The sequence below is a fragment of the Homarus americanus genome, unplaced genomic scaffold, assembly GCF_018991925.1.
Source record: "Homarus americanus isolate GMGI-L3 unplaced genomic scaffold, GMGI_Hamer_2.0 scaffold55640, whole genome shotgun sequence".
Taxonomy (NCBI): domain Eukaryota; kingdom Metazoa; phylum Arthropoda; class Malacostraca; order Decapoda; family Nephropidae; genus Homarus; species Homarus americanus.
In genome coordinates, this window is record NW_024713650.1 from 6,496,132 (window position 1) to 6,514,653 (window position 18,522).

The 18,522-nt window shown below is 43.7% G+C and overlaps 1 protein-coding gene across 1 annotated transcript in view; it reads right to left on the minus strand.

The window, feature by feature from the left end:
- Positions 1-18,522, minus strand: part of LOC121874159 (dynein axonemal intermediate chain 1-like) — a 112,998-nt gene that overhangs the window by 50,448 nt on the left and 44,028 nt on the right. The window contains exons 6-7 of the mRNA XM_042378141.1: positions 18,266-18,427; positions 11,234-11,355 (exon numbers count right to left, since the gene is read on the minus strand). Of these exons, the coding sequence (XP_042234075.1) occupies positions 11,234-11,355; positions 18,266-18,427 (284 nt within the window). The remainder of the gene's footprint in view (positions 1-11,233; positions 11,356-18,265; positions 18,428-18,522) is intronic.

Genomic DNA, 18,522 nt, shown 5'->3' on the forward strand with positions numbered 1-18,522 from the left:
GTGCGCATATCACCAGCGCTGCTTTGGCAGAAGAAGTAACAATCCTCACTGATATCCTGACTTCTTCATTATTATTATTATTATTATTATTATTATTATTATTATTATTATTATTATTATTATTATTATTATTATTATTATTATTATTATTATTATTATTATTATTATTATTATTATTAGTAAATTAGATCAAGTGTCCTAGCTTTGCGATGTATGTTGAAAATTCATATAGGAATCCTTCAGACCTCTACATAGTAAACAACAAGGCTCTACGAGGTGATACCATCCTACAGTCGGCCGAGGGAACAACACAGGGGGACTCCGTTGCAATGGCAATGTATGCAATTGGCCTATCAGTGCTCCAACAAGAAATAAAATTTGAAACAACTGGGGTCAAACAAGTGGCATATGCTGATGACCTTACAGGAGCAGGAAAAGTGGAGGGCATCAAAAAGTGGTGGGACCTGGTAACATCGCGAGGTCCACAAATAGGGTACCACCCAAACGCCAGCAAGTCCTTCCTCATCGTGAAGCCAGAACATTATGAACGGGCATTGGAGGTTTTTGGCGGAAGTGAGGTCAAAATAACTAAGGACGGCCAAAGACATCTAGGCGCAGTAATTGGCACTACGGACTTCAAGACCGAGTACGTAGCGGGAAAGGTGAATGAGTGGGTTAGCGAAATCCAAGCTCTATCTGAGATTGCTAACACAGAGCCACATGCGGCCTTTGCAGCATTCACCCATGGAGTCAAGCATCGCTGGAACTACCTGATGCGTACCATCCCTGAGATCGGACCCCTCCTCCACCCTCTGGAAGAAGCCATCAGTGTCAAGTTCATTCCCAAACTAGTGAAACACCCTGACTTAACCCCAGCAGAAAGAACACTTCTTGCACTTCCACCAAGACTGGGAGGGATGGGACTAACTAATCCAGAGGAGATTGCTGACACTGAACATCAGAATTCACTTAAGCTCACGGCAGCCCTCACTGACCACATAATAGCCCAGAATGCAACAGGGGAAGTGGACACCAGCGAAGTAAATAAGATCCGTAGGTCCATTACAACAGATCGGCAGCACTGCCAAAATGACATGTTGCAACAACTATTGCTGCTGGTTCCAGAAAATTTGAAAAAAAAAGTAGCTATAGCGCAGGAGGTGGGCGCCTCGAACTGGTTAACTACGTTACCGATAAGGGCAAATGGTTTCAGCCTTAACAAACAAGAATTTACAGATGCCATTGCTCTAAGGTACGGTTGGCCAGTAGATGGTTTGCCCTCCCAATGCGTGTGTGGCTCTTCCTATGATGGCGATCACGCCATGGTCTGCAAGAAGGGGGGCTTCATATGCATGAGGCATGACGAGGTAAGGGATCTCACAGCAAATATGTTGAAGGAAATCTGCCGGGACGTCATGGTAGAACCGACCCTCCTTCCACTGGATGGCGAGATCTTCCAACACAGGACTTCAAACACATCTAACGAAGCCCGTGTGGACGTCAGTGCTCGAGGATTCTGGACGCGGGGACAGCGAGCTTTCTTCGACATCAGGATTTTTGATCCCATGGCCGCTTGTCACCATAACCTAGCTCTCGATGCTGCACATAGGAGGAACGAGAACGACAAGAGACGGGCATATGGGGAGAGAATTCAAAATGTTGATCAAGGCAGCTTCACTCCTCTAGTGTTCACAACCTCTGGTGGGATGGGCCCAAGTGCAAGATGTTTCTACGCCAGACTCGCGGAGTTGATCTCCGAACAGAAGCAGCAGCCCAGAAGTTATGTTACAGCCTGGATGAGATGTCGACTGTCCTTCTCTCTCCTTCGGTCGGCTTTGCTCTGCCTCAGGGGAACGAGAGCTTCTGCCCCTACTCCGACAACTGCTGCAGATATTGACTATGAGGCTACAGTCACTGAATGCCGCATAGATCTGCGGCTCAACTAATCTAACACAGATAGGATAGCTTCTTATGTATTAGGATATTTAATATTAAGGTAAATAAATGGCGGCGAAGGTGTGGCTATTGGGGGAGGCTGGAGGCCACGTTAAAAAAAAAAAAAAAAAAAAAAAAAAAAAAATGAATTAAGTAGTAGTAGTAGACAATGCATAGGGACCCTGTTGCAATGGCAATGTATGCAATAGGCCTATCAGTGCTCCAACACACAATAAAATTTGTAACAACTGAGGTCAAGCAAGTGGCGTACGCTGATGACCTTACAGGAGCAGGAAAAGTGGAGGACATCAAAAAGTGGTGGGACCTGGTAACATCACGAGGCCCACAAATAGGGTACCACCCAAACGCCAGCAAGTCCTTCCTCATTGTGAAGCCAGAACATTATGGACGGGCAATGGAGGTGTTCGGTGGAAGTGAGGTCAAAATAACAAAGGATGGCCAAAGACACCTAGGCGCAGTAATCGGCACGACGGACTTCACGACGGGAAAGGTGAATGATTGGGTTAGGGAAATCCAAGCTCTGTCTGAGATTGCTAACACAGAGCCACATGCGGCTTTTGCTGCATTCACCCATGGAGTCAAGCATCGTTGGAACTACCTGATGCGCACTATCCCTGATATCGGACCCCTCCTCTATCTTCTGGAAGAAGCTATCAGTGTCAATTTCATTCCCAAATTAGTGAAACACCCTCACTTAACCCCAGCAGAAAGATCACTTCTTGCACGTCCATCAAGACTGGGAGGGATGGGACTAATCAATCCAGAGGAGATTGCAGCCAACGAAAATCAAAATTCACTTAAGCTCACGGCAGCCCTCAAGGACCACATAATAGCCCAGAACGCAACAGGGGAGGTGGATACCAGTAAAGTAAACAAGATTCGTAGGTCCATTACGACAGAATGACAGCACGGCCAAAGTGATAAGTTGCAGCAACTGTTGCTGCAAGTACCAGAGAATTTAAAAAAAAGTAGCTATAGCACAGGAGGTGGGCGCCCCGAACTGGTTAACTACGTTACCGATAAGGGCAAATGGTTTCAGTCTCAATATACAAGAATTTACAGATGCCATTGCTTTAAGGTACGGTTGGCCAGTAGAAGGTTTGCCCTCCCAATGCGTGTGTGGCTCTTTCGATGACGTCGATCACGCCATGGTGGGCAAGAAAGGGGGCTTCATATGCATGAGGCATGACGAAGTAAGGGACCTCACAGCAAACATGTTGAAGGAAATCTGCCATGATGTCAGAGTAGAACCGACCCTCCTTCCATTGGATGGTGATAATTTCTAACATAGGACTTCAAACACATTCAACGAAGCCCGTGTTGACGTCAGTGCTCGAGGATTTTGGACGCGGGGACAGCGAGCCTTCTTCGACATCAGGATTTTTGATCCCATGGCCGCATGTCACCATAACCTAGCTCTCGATGCTGCACACAGGAGGAACGAGAACGACAAGATAAGGGCATACGGGGAGAGAATTCAGAAAGTTGATCAAAGCAGCTTCACTCCTCTGGTGTTCACAACCTGTGGTGGGATGGGACCAAGTGCAAGATGCTTCTACGCCAGACTCGTGGAGGTGCTATCCGAACAGAAGCAGCAGCCCAGAAGTTATGTTACAGCCTGGATGAGATGTCGACTGTCCTTCTCTCTCCTTCGGTCGGCTTTGCTCTGCCTCAGGGGAACGAGAGCTTCTGCCCCAACTCCGACAACTGCTGCAGATATTGACTATGAGGCTACAGTCACTGAATGCCGCATAGATCTGCGGCTCAACTAATTTAACACAGATAGGATAGCTTCTTATGTATTAGGATATTTAATATTAAGGTAAATAAATGGTGGCGAAGGTGTGGCTATTGGGGGAGGCTGGAGGCCTTGTTAATAAAAAAAAAGTAGTAGTACAGGTAGTAGTAGTAGTAGTAGTAGTAGTAGTAGTAGTAGTAGTAGTAGTAGTAATAGTAGTATTTTACCAGCTCACACTATTTGAACGTTTAGTTGCATATACCAAACCAATGTCTGGCCAGCCAGTCCATTGAAAATATTCAACCTGTGAAAGTATGCTAAGACTTGTACTATGGTAGTAGTAGGCTCATGTGCACCTCACCCAGCTTCCTAAATGTATTTTTAATGAACATAAAGACACCCAGAGTAATAGTTCTATTCATTATTTTATTTCTTAAATCACAAAAATACGCTTTATGATCTAATGATATACCTTAAACGCGTTGATACATAGAGCCACCACTGAAGTATACAAAAGGATCGGAATTTTTCAGAATTTGACTTTTGTGACTTTGTATGTGACCTTCACACCCAAAGTCTAGAGTGACATCCACCCACATCTTGTTTGGCATTCTCAATACTACTTATCTAAGGTCGGTTCCTGCTATTAATAAAAAACGCTGTTAAAGTTTTTTCTGGAGGACTTTTCAAATTTTTGGCCGCCTACTATTAAAACAAAGGGAATTAATTTAAATACAGATGTTACATTTGTGTAACCACAACAGATAATGAAAATCAGATTTGATGTTAAGGCTAAGAACGTGTATGTGATGTGGGTGATAAAGTGTAGTTGTTTTTACCTGTATAGGGTCAACCTCTTAGGGCTAAGTATTTTGGTCCATATGATATCATCAAGAAGATTAATGTTGTAAATTATGTGGTCAAAACTCCAGATAGAGGTAGAGAAGAAAGAGTGTGCCATGTTAATGTGATGAAAGAGTATCATAGCCGGGAGCCAGATAGAGGTAGAGATGAAAGAGTGTGCCATGTTAATGTGATGAAAGAGTATCATAGTCGGGAGCCAGATAGAGGTAGAGATGAAAGAGTGTGCCATGTTAATGTGATGAAAGAGTATCATAGTCGGGAGCCAGATAGAGGTAGAGAAGAAAGAGTGTGCCATGTTAATGTGATGAAAGAGTATCATAGTCGGGAGCCAGATAGAGGTAGAGATGAAAGAGTGTGCCATGTTAATGTGATGAAAGAGTATCAGCGGGAGCCAGATAGAGGTAGAGATGAAAGAGTGTGCCATGTTAATGTGATGAAAGAGTATCATAGCCGGGAGCCAGATAGAGGTAGAGATGAAAGAGTGTGCCATGTTAATGTGATGAAAGAGTATCATAGTCGGGAGCCAGATAGAGGTAGAGAAGAAAGAGTGTGCCATGTTAATGTGATGAAAGAGTATCATAGCCGGGAGCCAGATAGAGGTAGAGATGAAAGAGTGTGCCATGTTAATGTGATGAAAGAGTATCATAGTCGGGAGCCAGATAGAGGTAGAGAAGAAAGAGTGTGCCATGTTAATGTGATGAAAGAGTATCATAGCCGGGAGCCAGATAGAGGTAGAGATGAAAGAGTGTGCCATGTTAATGTGATGAAAGAGTATCATAGCGGGAGCCAGATAGAGGTAGAGAAGAAAGAGTGTGCCATGTTAATGTGATGAAAGAGTATCATAGCCGGGAGCCAGATAGAGGTAGAGATGAAAGAGTGTGCCATGTTAATGTGATGAAAGAGTATCATAGCCGGGAGCCAGATAGAGGTAGAGAAGAAAGAGTGTGCCATGTTAATGTGATGAAAGAGTATCATAGCCGGGAGCCAGATAGAGGTAGAGAAGAAAGAGTGTGCATGTTAATGTGATGAAAGAGTATCATAGAGCCAGATAGAGGTAGAGATGAAAGAGTGTGCCATGTTAATGTGATGAAAGAGTATCATAGTCGGGAGCCAGATAGAGGTAGAGAAGAAAGAGTGTGCCATGTTAATGTGATGAAAGAGTATCATAGCCGGGAGCCAGATAGAGGTAGAGATGAAAGAGTGTGCCATGTTAATGTGATGAAAGAGTATCATAGTCGGGAGCCAGATAGAGGTAGAGAAGAAAGAGTGTGCCATGTTAATGTGATGAAAGAGTATTATAGTCGGGAGCCTAAGAAGAGGGAAGATATCTTTTTGGATTTAAAATTATATAACAGTTATGTTGTGGAAAATTTGCCAGAAAAGTTTCAGCATTTGTCTAAGAATCAAAGTGGGGAAATGCGTGCATTAATTTGTAAATATTCAGCGATTTGCCCAAACCTACATCATTAGTACAATATGATTCAGATGTAGGTAATGCACTCCCTATACAACAAACACTGTATCGACTGAATTCTGTTAAGAGAGATTATCTTAAGCAGGAGGTATATCCTCACACTCATTGACTTCAACACGAGGTGGGCCGAAGCCGTACCGCTGAAGAACATCGAGGCTGTAACCGTTGCCGAAGCATTGATGAAAATATTCTGCAGAACTGGCATTCCCAAGCAAGTGCTAAGCGACAAAGGTAGTCAGTTTACCCCCACCATGATGGAGGAAGTATTCCGTCTGCTGTCGGTAAAAGGACTGCGCACATCACCCTACCAACCGAGTTGCACCGGACTATGCGAGCGATTCAATGGGACGCTAAAAACATGCTGAGGAAGATGGCAGCTGACCAACCAAAGGAATGGCCTCCCTACGTTGCTCCCTTGCTTTTTGCTTATCGCGAGGTTCCGCAGAGTTCCCTTAAGTTTTCGCCATTCGAATTGCTGTGTGGGAGAACCGTTCGAGGACCCCTGCATATATTACGTGAATTGTGGGATGACAAGCATCCTGACCCAGAAGTAAAGACCACTTACGTCTATGTCATTGACCTCGCTGACCGTCTTCAAGCTACAATAGGAAAACAAAGCTTCGTCAGATGAACGTTGGGGACAAGTGTCTGGTCTTACTCCCCACTGTGCACAACAAACTACTGGCGCAGTGGAAGGGCCCTTACGACATTATCCAACGTGTATCTGACTACAATTATATTATCAAAGTAGGAAATCATCGGAAAAGATTTCACATAAATATGATAAAACGATACTAACTACTCCCGTGAAGAAGGCGGTGCGGCTATTGTAGGCTGATGTAGTCCAAAATATTACCAGCACGATTATCCATCCTTAGGAATACCTGGACTCCGTGAATGGTCACCTGAACAACAGCAGTACCTAGTGAGGATCACTACTGCCCGGATAACTCCACCATTTGTGGTCACCTGAACAACAGCGGTACCTAGTGAGGGTCACTACTGCCCGGATAACTCCACCATTGGTGGTCACCTGAACAACAGCAGTACCTAGTGAGGGTCACTACTGCCCGGATAACTCCACCATTGGTGGTCACCTGAACAACAGCAGTACCTAGTGAGGGTCACTACTGCCCGGATAACTCCACCATTGGTGGTCACCTGAACAACAGCAGTACCTAGTGAGGGTCACTACTGCCCGGATAACTCCACCATTGGTGGTCACCTGAACAACAGCAGTACCTAGTGAGGGTCACTACTGCCCGGATAACTCCACCATTGGTACAGCCGCCGTGGTCCCTACCAGTGACGATGAACACGAACTTATCACTGTACAAGCCCAGCAGGTGGAAACAGTTGATGATATAACCCTGGGGACAAATCTCTTTGACCGGGAGAAGGAACAAGTTATGACCTTTCTACGCCGATTTTCAGATATTTTGTCGGACAAGCCTAAAGTTGGCTTGGGTGATAATTATACCATACAATTCATTAGTTCAACACCTGTATGGGTAGCACCATACATCATTCCTCAGGGACTGGTGGAGCGGGTCAAGCAGGAAATTGGACAGATGGAAGCAGCAGCCATAATTGAAAAGTCTTCATCATCGTATTGCAGTCCCCCGTAGTAGTCCAGAAGAAAGATGGAGGTGTGAGAATTTGCGGTGATTACCGGCGGGTGGATGCAGAGGGTTATATTCTCCGGACTATCCGGCTCAAAGGTGTTCTCCAAATTAGATCTAACAAAAGGTTTTTTCCAAATCCCTCTTCTTCCATACAGTCGACCAATCGCAGCTTCCAGCACTCTTAATGGGTTGTACCGGTATACAGTTCTCGCTTTAGGCCTCGTTAACAGTCCTGCTGTTTACAACAGAGCAATGTGGTAGGTCCTGCACGATGTTCGCGGAGTGGAAGTCTTCGTGGATGATAACCTCATTCACACGGCCACAATTGAAGAGCATATCAGTATCCTTGCACAAGATTTCCAGAGGCTTCAAGATTTCAACCTTACCGTTAAGCCCAGCAAATGCGAGATCGGCCGAGATCAAGTTAAATTTTTGGGACACACTGTAGGAGGAGGTAGATGCAGTTGGCAGCGAGACAAGATCAAGAAGGTTCAGGACGCTGAGAGGCCCACCAAGTAAGACCCTTCCTGGCCCTTGCCGGATACTACAGGGATTTCATCCCAAACTTCGCAGAGATTGCGCTACAACTCTACGAACTTTAAAAAAAACATGCACCAAACAAATTCCAATGGACTTCTCACCACGAAGATTCAATCAAAACCTTGAAAAATCTGCTGTGTAAAACAATCAATTCTTCAGTTGCCTGATTTTGATAAAACTTTCATTCTCAGAACAGACGCTTCTCTGGACGGGATCGGAGCTGTACTTCTACAAGAAAACAAGGGCGAGGTATATCTGGTGGCATACCATAGCAGAAAACTAAAGCCTGCAGAGAAGAATTACAGCACGGCTGAAAAGAAATTACTAGCCGTAGTGGAAGGCATGAAGATATAATATTTTTATTTATATGTTGGGAAATTTTCTTTAGAAACAGATCACCTGCCCTTAACAAGCCTCCGCACATCTAGAAACCCAAATGAAAGATTAACACGGTGGGCGTTATTCCTCCAACAATACAATTTCATGATTCGATATATCAGAGGAAGAGCAAATGTCGGAGCAGATCTTCTTTCTGGACTAATGGTAAAGGATACAGGTAATCAGTAGATGAACCAACGTCAGAAACAGGGTTCAAGCAGCAATTACTGACGTCAATCAACGTCACATTGCGTCATAACGGGACTGGCCAAAGTGCTATGGGAGTCTTGTCGTGAGCCGTGAGCTGTGGGAGTCTTGCCGTGAGCTGTGTGCTGTGGGAGTCCTGCCGTGAGCCGTGAGAGTCTTGCCGTGAGCTGTGTGCTGTGGGAGTACTGCCGTGAACCGTTTGCTGTGGGTATCCTGCCATGAGCTGTGTGCTGTGGGAGTCCTGCCTTGAGCCGTGCGTCGTGGGAGCAATGCCGTGAGCCGTGAGCAGTGGGAGTACTGCCGTGAGCCGTGAGCTGTGGAGCTGCCGTGAGCTGTGTGTTGTGGAGGCACTGCCGTAAGCTTTGTACTGTGAGTACTGCCGTGAGCCGTGTGTTGTGAGAGTCCTGCCGTGAGCTGTAAAGCGGTGGAGCTGCCGTGAGCTGTGTGCTGTGGGAGCTGCTGAGCTGTGTGCTGTGGGAGCTGCTGTGAGCTGTGTGCTGTGGGAGCTGCTGTGAGCTGTGTGCTGGAGCCCTGCCGTGAGCCGTGTGCTGTGGAGCTGCCGTGAGCTGTGTGCTGTGGGAGTCCTGCCATGAGCCGTGTGTTGTAGGAGTGCGGCCGTGCGTCATGGGAATGCGGCCGTGCGGCGTGGGAGTGCGGCCGTGCGGCGTGGAAGTGCGGCCGTGCGGCGTGGAAGTGCGGCCGTGCGGAAGTGCGGCTGCGGCCGGGAGGCGGCTGTGCGTGTGGGGGTGCGGCCGTGCGCGTCGTGGGGAGCGGCTGTGCGTCGGGCCGTGCGGCGTGGGAGTGCAGCCGTGCGTCGTGGGAGTGCGGCCGTGCGTCGTGGGAGTGCGGCCTTGTGCCATACCAGTGTTGTGCGTTTTAATTATTAAATAGTTAAGTCCACCCTTACACGTTGTTAATACCAACCCTATTATTCTATTGGTAATGACATAACATCTGGCTTTAAGTTTATTGTGAAAAACTTATACTGAGGATTTGAGGAGAGTTGTGTATGGAACAAGAAATTTATTGTAAGTGAAAGTGAAAGGTGAGAGTAGAACGGTACGCCTTTCAGAGGAATTAGCAAGTATTTTACAGTGTTGTGTGTTTGAATTATTAAATAGTTAAGTCCACCCTTACACGTTGTTAATACCAACCCTATTATTCTATTGGTAATGACATAACATCTGGCTTTAAGTTTATTGTGAAAAACTTATACTGAGGATTTGAGGAGAGTTGTGTATGGAACAAGAAATTTATTGTAAGTGGAAGTGAAAGGTGAGAGTAGAACGGTACGCCTTTCAGAGGAATTAGCAAGTATTTTACAAACATCACAAACTCTATATTCAACACGTTTCACGGTAAGTGCTCCTACATTTAACTCGTAGCAGGATACCAGAAGTAATATTTCTAACAACAATGGAAACTTGAGAAAAAAGATCCAAGAGAGGCCAGCTTACGGCAGTCGGCCCAATGAATGCTGCTGAGTCTCAAACGTTCACGATGGAGGAGAAGTTCTACAAATAAGTAATTTAATTTATATGAAATCTTGGAAACATCGTAGATCAAGATCTTCCATAACACCAATTTTGAAATACAGAAGCCGATGAAAAAAATCTAAATATCTGTGAGCGGCGTAAGAGGAATTGAGATTTAGATGATGTTGATAAAGTGAAGACAGGAATCTACAGGACAAAAGAGCAGTACTAAAGGGACGCCATCTCACTACTTTAATATTAGATTTTTTTCAGTTTCATCCCTACTCAAGTCTCAGGTTATGATTCATTATCCAGGAAGGAGAACCATACTCAGCAAGATTAATTAATATAACTTTAACACTCATTGACCATTTTATAATTAGTGGTGGCCAGTGTAGGTAGTTGTCTAATGACGTAAGGAAGATGCGACTTGGAATGGAAGATTCTACTAATAGCTGCAAAAGCCTCAGAATTTTCCAGAAAAGTTTACCCAGAGCCAAGAGTAACCACAATAACTCCAGTGATGATACAACAATTTTTACTTGAACCAAATGTTAGAATAACAAGTAAGAAGGAACCTTGAGCACAGAGACAGGATAAAGCATCTTAATTTGCACTCCCTCGAGAGACGTAGAGTGAGGGGCGACCTGATAGAGGTGTATAAATGGAAGTCAGGGCTAAACAAAGGTGATATAACAAAGGTACTCAAACTATCCAACCAGGAGAGAACTCGTAACAGTGGTTTTAAATTAGACAAATTTAGATTTAGGCACAAAATAGATAAACATTGGTTTGGAAATATAGTAGTGGATGAATGGAACAAGTTACCAAACATCATCATTAACTCGAATATGCTGGATAGCTTCAAACACAGGTTGGGTGGATAGATGAGCAATAGGGGTTGGGTGTAAACGGGACTGCCCAGTATGGGTCAGTAGGCCCGCTGCAGTTTCCTTCATTCATATGGCACGGTTACCTTGGGGTGAAACTGGAGGGAGAGGATGCCGCAGGGTGTATGGAAGACTCTCTCAGGTGTTGCAGGGTTCTTGAGGGTGTAAAGACACAGCATGCCTGTTCCTTCTGGTCCGCCGATGTCTCCTGTTAACACAAATTTCTCATAATAATTACATAGATTTACCACTCTCTCTAATTCTACAACAACAAAACAATTGGAGCATTAGATATGTCCACAATACTAGCGGAGCTGCCTTCTTCATAGTTAACTATATAATGATAATAAATGAAGAAACATGTTCAGTATCACACCCCAAGTATCGCGCCGACAGTTATCCCCAAAAGACACAGAGCTGGACAACAGTGATACTGCTATTGCTAGCTTTAAGAATAGTAGACCTCATGAAATACTCTTTAGGTGTTCCCAAATACTCAGTTATGGCTGAAAAATAAAATCCTGGGCAAAATGGACTAACAGAAAGACTCAGGTAAATTACCTTATATATATATAACTACAAATAAAAGGTACAAGACATAATATAAATGCACTTTCTACCTAGTTGGGATTTCAGCATGAGCACCACTGACTCCCACCTAACATTCCCGAGTACAGGAAGGACAAACCTTAACAGCATAGTGGCCCAGAAAGATGAGAGAGAGACAGAGAAAGACAGAGAGAGACAGCCTGTCGACCTTGACTAATGCTGCTCAGTTAGCTCAGCCCATCAGCGCCTGTCAGATCAACGTTATTTAATTTACCAAGGAAAGATTTTAATGGGAGGAGGTAGGACTCTTCATGGGAGTGCAATAGGTAATCAACATGAGCTGAAATATATGGTGTAACAATAGGAACATATAAATTACAACAATTAAATATCTGGCAATTCAGGTGGACATGCCCATGACCTAGGGGGTAACAAAATCTGACCACGTGGTCTCAAGCACAGTGGGCCACGTGGTATGACTGATCTCGGCAACCTCTACCTTCCCTCCCAGCCGCTGCCTCCCATGGGGCAGAGCACCCTCCTGTCTCTGCTGTGGTCACCTACATCTACCATCTCACGACCGCCAGTTGTCATAAGGACTTACCGACCTACCCCCGACTCTGCCATGCGGCGTTTCGGACAATGGGTGACCCGGTATCCCTGGATTGAAGTGATCACGGTAGACGATGTGCAGAACAAGTGGGATAATTACCTGGACACTATCACCAAGGCCTACCACCACTTCTTTCCAGCCAAGACATTGAGGATCCACCCGGATGATGTCCCGTGGATTACGCCCCGTATCAAAAGACTAATTGAGCAGCGCAACAAGGCATACTACACCAACAACCACCTGTACAAAAGTCTTCGTAACCAGGTCATCAGGGAAATCAAGTCAGCCAAGAAGTCTTATTATCCCAGAAAGTGCACGGCCTCAAGCAGGTCGGCATCGGTCAGTGGTACTCTAAGGTAAAAGATCTCTGTGGTCTTAACCGTCAGTCTCCCACACTTCCTTTTATCTCTCATTTACCAAGTGAGGAGGCAGCTGAGATAATTAATAACCACTTTGCTACCATATGTCATACCCTACCCAGTCTTGACCTCACTCTCCTCCCGGCCTACTTACCTTCCCCCTCCTCCCCTCCCAGTGTTCAACCATTTGAAATCGCCAACAAACTCCTGAAATTTATATATAAATGCTCTACAACCCCAATTGACCTCCCAATCAAAATTTACAAGGAGTTTGCAGTCGAACTTGCCACCCCCCTCTGTTCTATTAATTAATGCATCCCTCAGACAAAGCAAATGTCCTAATGAAAGGAAAACCGCATTTCTCACCCCTATCCCCAAGGTCCCCACCACACAGTCCCCTATTGACCTCAGACCAGTTGCCATTACCCCCATACCCAGTCTACTCTGTGAAGATTTTGTTTTTGAATGGGCATTTGCTGGTATTTATCAGTCAATTGATCCACAGCAATTTGGCAATATGAGGACCTCCTCTACATCACACTGCTTAGTTAGCTTCCTGGATTTTCTGCAAAAAAACCTGCAGAAACGTAAGACATCACTGGCCGTTGCCCTTGTTGACTTCAGGAAGGCGTTTGACCTTGTTGATCACTGCACTGTTATCAACAAGGCCATTGCACTAGGGCTGCCCACCAACCTGGTCTCATGGCTCACTAATTTCCTGAGTGAGAGTGGTCAGGCAGTGAGGTACCAGGGTTCTGTCTCCACATTCCAACACCTCACCTGCGGTGTTCCCCAGGGGACCAAGATGGGACCACTGTGCTTCCTAATCCTGATCAACGGCGCTCGATCGGACACTCCTCACAGGTGGAGGTACGTGGATGACTGCACTGTGGGGGTTATAGTGGACAACACCTCACTGGACTACACATAGCTACAAAGCACCCTGGACAGGCTACAGGCATGGCCTACAGTGAACAAGGTCACCATCGATCACACCAAAACCGTAGTCATGCACTACAATACCGCCACCACTCCAGTGTAAGCTCCAGCAGTTACAGTGGGTGCCCACCCTCTCCAGTTAGTGAAGTCTGCCAAACTCCTGGGGATAACTATAGACCACAAACTGGACTGGAAGGCCCATGTAAACAACGCAATCAAGACAGTCTCATACCGACTCGACATGCTACGACGACTTAGGTGACTTGGGGCACCCACGTCAGAGCTGAGGACTATCTACAACGCCTTTATTCTCCCCAAATTAATGTATGCGTCACCAGCCTGGTCGTCTTCTCTCAACTCTACCCAAGAACGTCAGCTAGAGAAGGTACAGAAGAGGGCCTGCAGAATCATGCTCAGCGCAGACTACTGAAGCTACAACAACGCTCTCTCCACACTGGAAATGCCATCCCTCAGTGACCTCCACCACCACCCACTTGCAGGATTTGGCAGTGGCCTACTGCACCATCATCGTCATCGCCACCTACTGCCACCGGCAGTTCCCCACCCACCTCGCGCAGTCCGGCACTACAACAAATTTCAGCCCATAAGAGCCCGCGCTGATAAATATAAGAACAGCACCATCCCATCTATTGATAATATGTTACATAAATTTATTTGTCAGTGGCCCAAGGTTAAAAATGCTTTGAAAACCTTGGATCTAGATGTATGATAGTTATTTAGTGGGTCCCTTATTTTTGACCTGACCTGACTAGTCACGTCGCCCCCTTCTCTTAAGCTCCTCTACGTGTGTGTTGGTGTGGGGATTAGTGGATGACATCATTATGACCTGACCTCATGTTTAATAAGGTCACCCTGTATATTTAAGCCTCTCTCTGTCCATGTAATCCAGTTGCCTCTGAAGATGTCTTGAATAAAGACGAAAGCTAAGGTGCTCTGTTGTTTCCATTTTCCCGTGTGATTTTATCAAGATTTATCTTATCCACGTTTTCATTGTGGATTTACATGAAATATATATATATATATATATATATATATATATATATATATATATATATATATATATATATATATATATATATATATATATATATATATATATATATGTCTATGAGAATCTCGGAAACTACTTTACCGATCTGTACGTTATAAGATGGATGTGTATATATGTATATATATATATATACTATATATATATATATATATATGATATATATATATATATATATATATATATATACGCCTGATAGTGAGTGAGAAGATGATGGATGGTGTATATATATATATATATATATATATATATATATATATATATATATATATATATATATATATATATATATATATATATATATATATGGAGTTCTGCAATTCAGTCAAGTCCGTCAAGTATGTCTGCAAATACGTCAACAAAGGCTCTGACCAAGCGATCTTTGCATTGGAAAAGGGTGGAAATCATGATGAGGTGACACAGTTTCAGCAAGGCCGTTATATATGCAGCAATGAAGCCCTATGGAGAACTTTTAGTTTTCCCATACACGAACGATGTCCAACAGTAGTTCATCTGGCTGTTCACCTGGAAAATGGACAAAGAGTATACTTCACAGAAGAGTCCCTCCAAAATCAAATGGCAAATCCTGCTGATACGACCCTCACTGCATTCTTCAAACTTTCACAGGAAGATGAGTTTGCTCAAATACTCCTGTATGTTGACGTACCCAAGTTCTACTTTTGCACCACATCCGTAGCCCAACATCATATGCAGCACTCAAGACAGTGAATGGACAAGTCTGCAGAACTTATCAGGAAGCGTGCAATCTCCTTGGCCTACTGGAAGATGATGGTCACTGGAATGACACATTAGAAGAGGCAGCAGCTACTCAATCGCCAATGAGAATGAGGAACCTGTTTGCCATCATGATTGCTACATGTGGACTTTCCAACCCAAGCCAGCTCTGGAAAAACCACCAAGAAAGTCTTTCAGAGGATCTGCTTCATCAAGCAAGAAGAGAACATCCTGGTCAAGAGATTGAGTTCATGGATGACATGTTCAACAGGGCTCTGATCATGCTGGAAGACAAAGTGATGGAGCTATGCGGAAAAAACCTGACTGATTTTGGATTGCCTTCCCCAAACCGAGAAGAACCAGTAGTTGCAAACAGGGAGTTGCTCAGAGAGACAGACTACTCAGTTGAAGTTCTGGTGAATTTTCTTGAAGAAAATGAGCCTCACCTGGTGCCTGATCAAGCAAATGCTTATGAACAGATCTTGCAAGCGATACAAGCGGAGCAGGGAGGTATGATCTTTCTCGATGCACCTGGCGGGACAGGAAAAACATTCCTGATCAACCTTCTGTTGGCCAAAGTACGTCATCAGGGGAAAATTGCACCAATAACAGCAGCCGGTACGAACGTCAGAAAATTTACAGAGTCCAGGAAGAAGAAAACAACGGTAAACGCGTGCGATTGAGTGAACCTTTCCCCATATCACATTATTGGACGTATCTAATGACATTCGTTTAAAAACTGAATGACAACTTGAAAAAAAACAATCAATAAGGAAATGGATGACACATTATAATAATCATTAAATAAGGGTCCTCATCTGTTACTCAATCAAGCATGTAAACCGGAGACAATATAGTGAGAAAAAAAAAATACGCCTATCCTTCTCATCCTTCTTTCATGAATTTCCCTGGTTTCTTAAATCCTTTCTTCTCTGAGGAGCAACTTGCATCGCATACCACCCCCTCCCCCCCCAACAAACGGCCCTCTCCTGAGTCGACCATCTCGCTCTCCAACCCACGAGAATTGCCCCACAGAAAGGATCCAACCAGGCACGTGGGTCAGGTGGTGGCGTGGATGATCACTTGTGACTGCGACTGTACATATTTTTTTTTACTTCCCCAAGAGCAGAAATTATTATATTTCATCATAAAATAGTAATTATTTCTTAAAATTTTCAGAATAGTAAGGAACTGCAATGAATTTTCCCAAGTCCATCCGTCAGTCATTCAGGAGCCTTGTTACACACTGACCCTAGGCCCCAGTTGTAAGCCTCCAGCGAGCAGACTATAGTTGGTCCATCTTAAATAAGACTTTTAGTGCTGCCTCAAATGGAGCTCTACACTTCTCTTTGGTCTCCAAGATATACCGAAGACGACTAAATGACTGATAACGTCCAGTATATTTAAATTCAGTATAAAGAAGACAGAAGCCAATTGGTGCCATAACATATACACGTTGCTCATCAAAAGAAAATTAAACGTTTACTGTATAATTTACTTTTGTATACAAAAAAAGACAAGGAGTGATACTGATAATAGAAGTGTATAAGAATTGCTCAGGCAAATGTACGCGCCTGGGAGTAGGTAGTAAACAGCTACCAAACAGGGTTGCTGATCTGACTTTCTGCCTCATTTACACACAATTGCAGGGTCTCAATTGTTTCTCTTACTATTGACAACACAACATACATATATTGTTTCTCACTATTGATTTTTTTGTATTTCTTTATTATTATTATTATTATTATTATTATTATTATTATTATTATTATTATTATTATTACTATTATTATTATTATCATTATTATATTATTATTTTATTTTCAAATTTGTATTATTTACTATAAATTTTATTTACCATGAATTATTATTATTATTATTATTATTATTATTATTATTATTATTATTATTATTATTATTATTATTATTATTATTATTATTATTATTATTATTATTATTATATTTTCGCCCCCCAGGCCCCGATGTGGGTTAGTGACCTGTGCCCTGGGTGGGCTAATACACGTAAAAAAAAAGAAAAACAGAGTGAAAGAAGCTGTCTTCGCTGTAAGAGTCGTGAAGCTGGGCAGTAATTTTTTAACAAATGCTGTGATATCAAAAATTCAGAGTTCTTTAATGTCTAGCCTTTCAGTAATACTGGAGTATATTCAGGTAGACACAAACACACAGGAGTACACGTCCAGTACTCAGGCTCAAAAGAGTACAAAAGAGAATGCCCGACGACTCGACCAGCTAGTCAGCCGACCAGTGGTGAGGAAGGTATAGGTAAGTGCATAATGAAGCAACCAGGTGAATGATTTTAAGTGTTGCACATAAGAAGAATATTCTGTATATTTCCTACTACAATTAATATCAACAGTAAAGTTACTGATCTATAACAGAAGAATATATGAACCCAAAATAAGAAGTTGGCTTCCAAAATCATTATTTATGTCCTTGTATATAAACTTATGTGTGTATTGTTCATAAGAAATCTCTACTTCAAACTCCTCGTCGTGTACTGTCCTGGTGAATATTATTGATGAGGTTAACATCAACACTCGATATTTTCTTACAAAAACATATATAAATAGTTTACTTTTGTTCCCTTCTGCTGCTACCACCGTCTTAGCTTCCTAGCTGTAGGAATAGACAGAAGCAGAAATATCGACATCAACTCATGTCGGACACCTGCTGCCCACCATCCGGAGTCTATCACCCATTCTGTCCATAATATTCATCCCCATCGAAATATTATTAGCCGGTGAAATGGTCTGGACTGTTGGATTCCAGACCATTCTATATACAGTATACTACTCACCCACCAACACTGAAAACCTATCCTTCGCCCACTGACCGGCCGTGTAAGCAGCGGCGAAGAGGTCGGGGTAGATGGGGCTCCAGCATACGTCAGAGACAATGAGTGAACGAGACTTGTCGTGATGGAACTTCCACAGCGGCAACAACGACCCCTCCAGCGGCCGGAACTCATCTCCTCCATCCTCCCAGTACTTGAAATCTGAAACATATATACAGCTCTTGCTAATAAGTTTCTCGTTGATCCAAAGTGTGTGTTTGGGGGGGGGGGGGATGCTATACTGACAATGACAATAA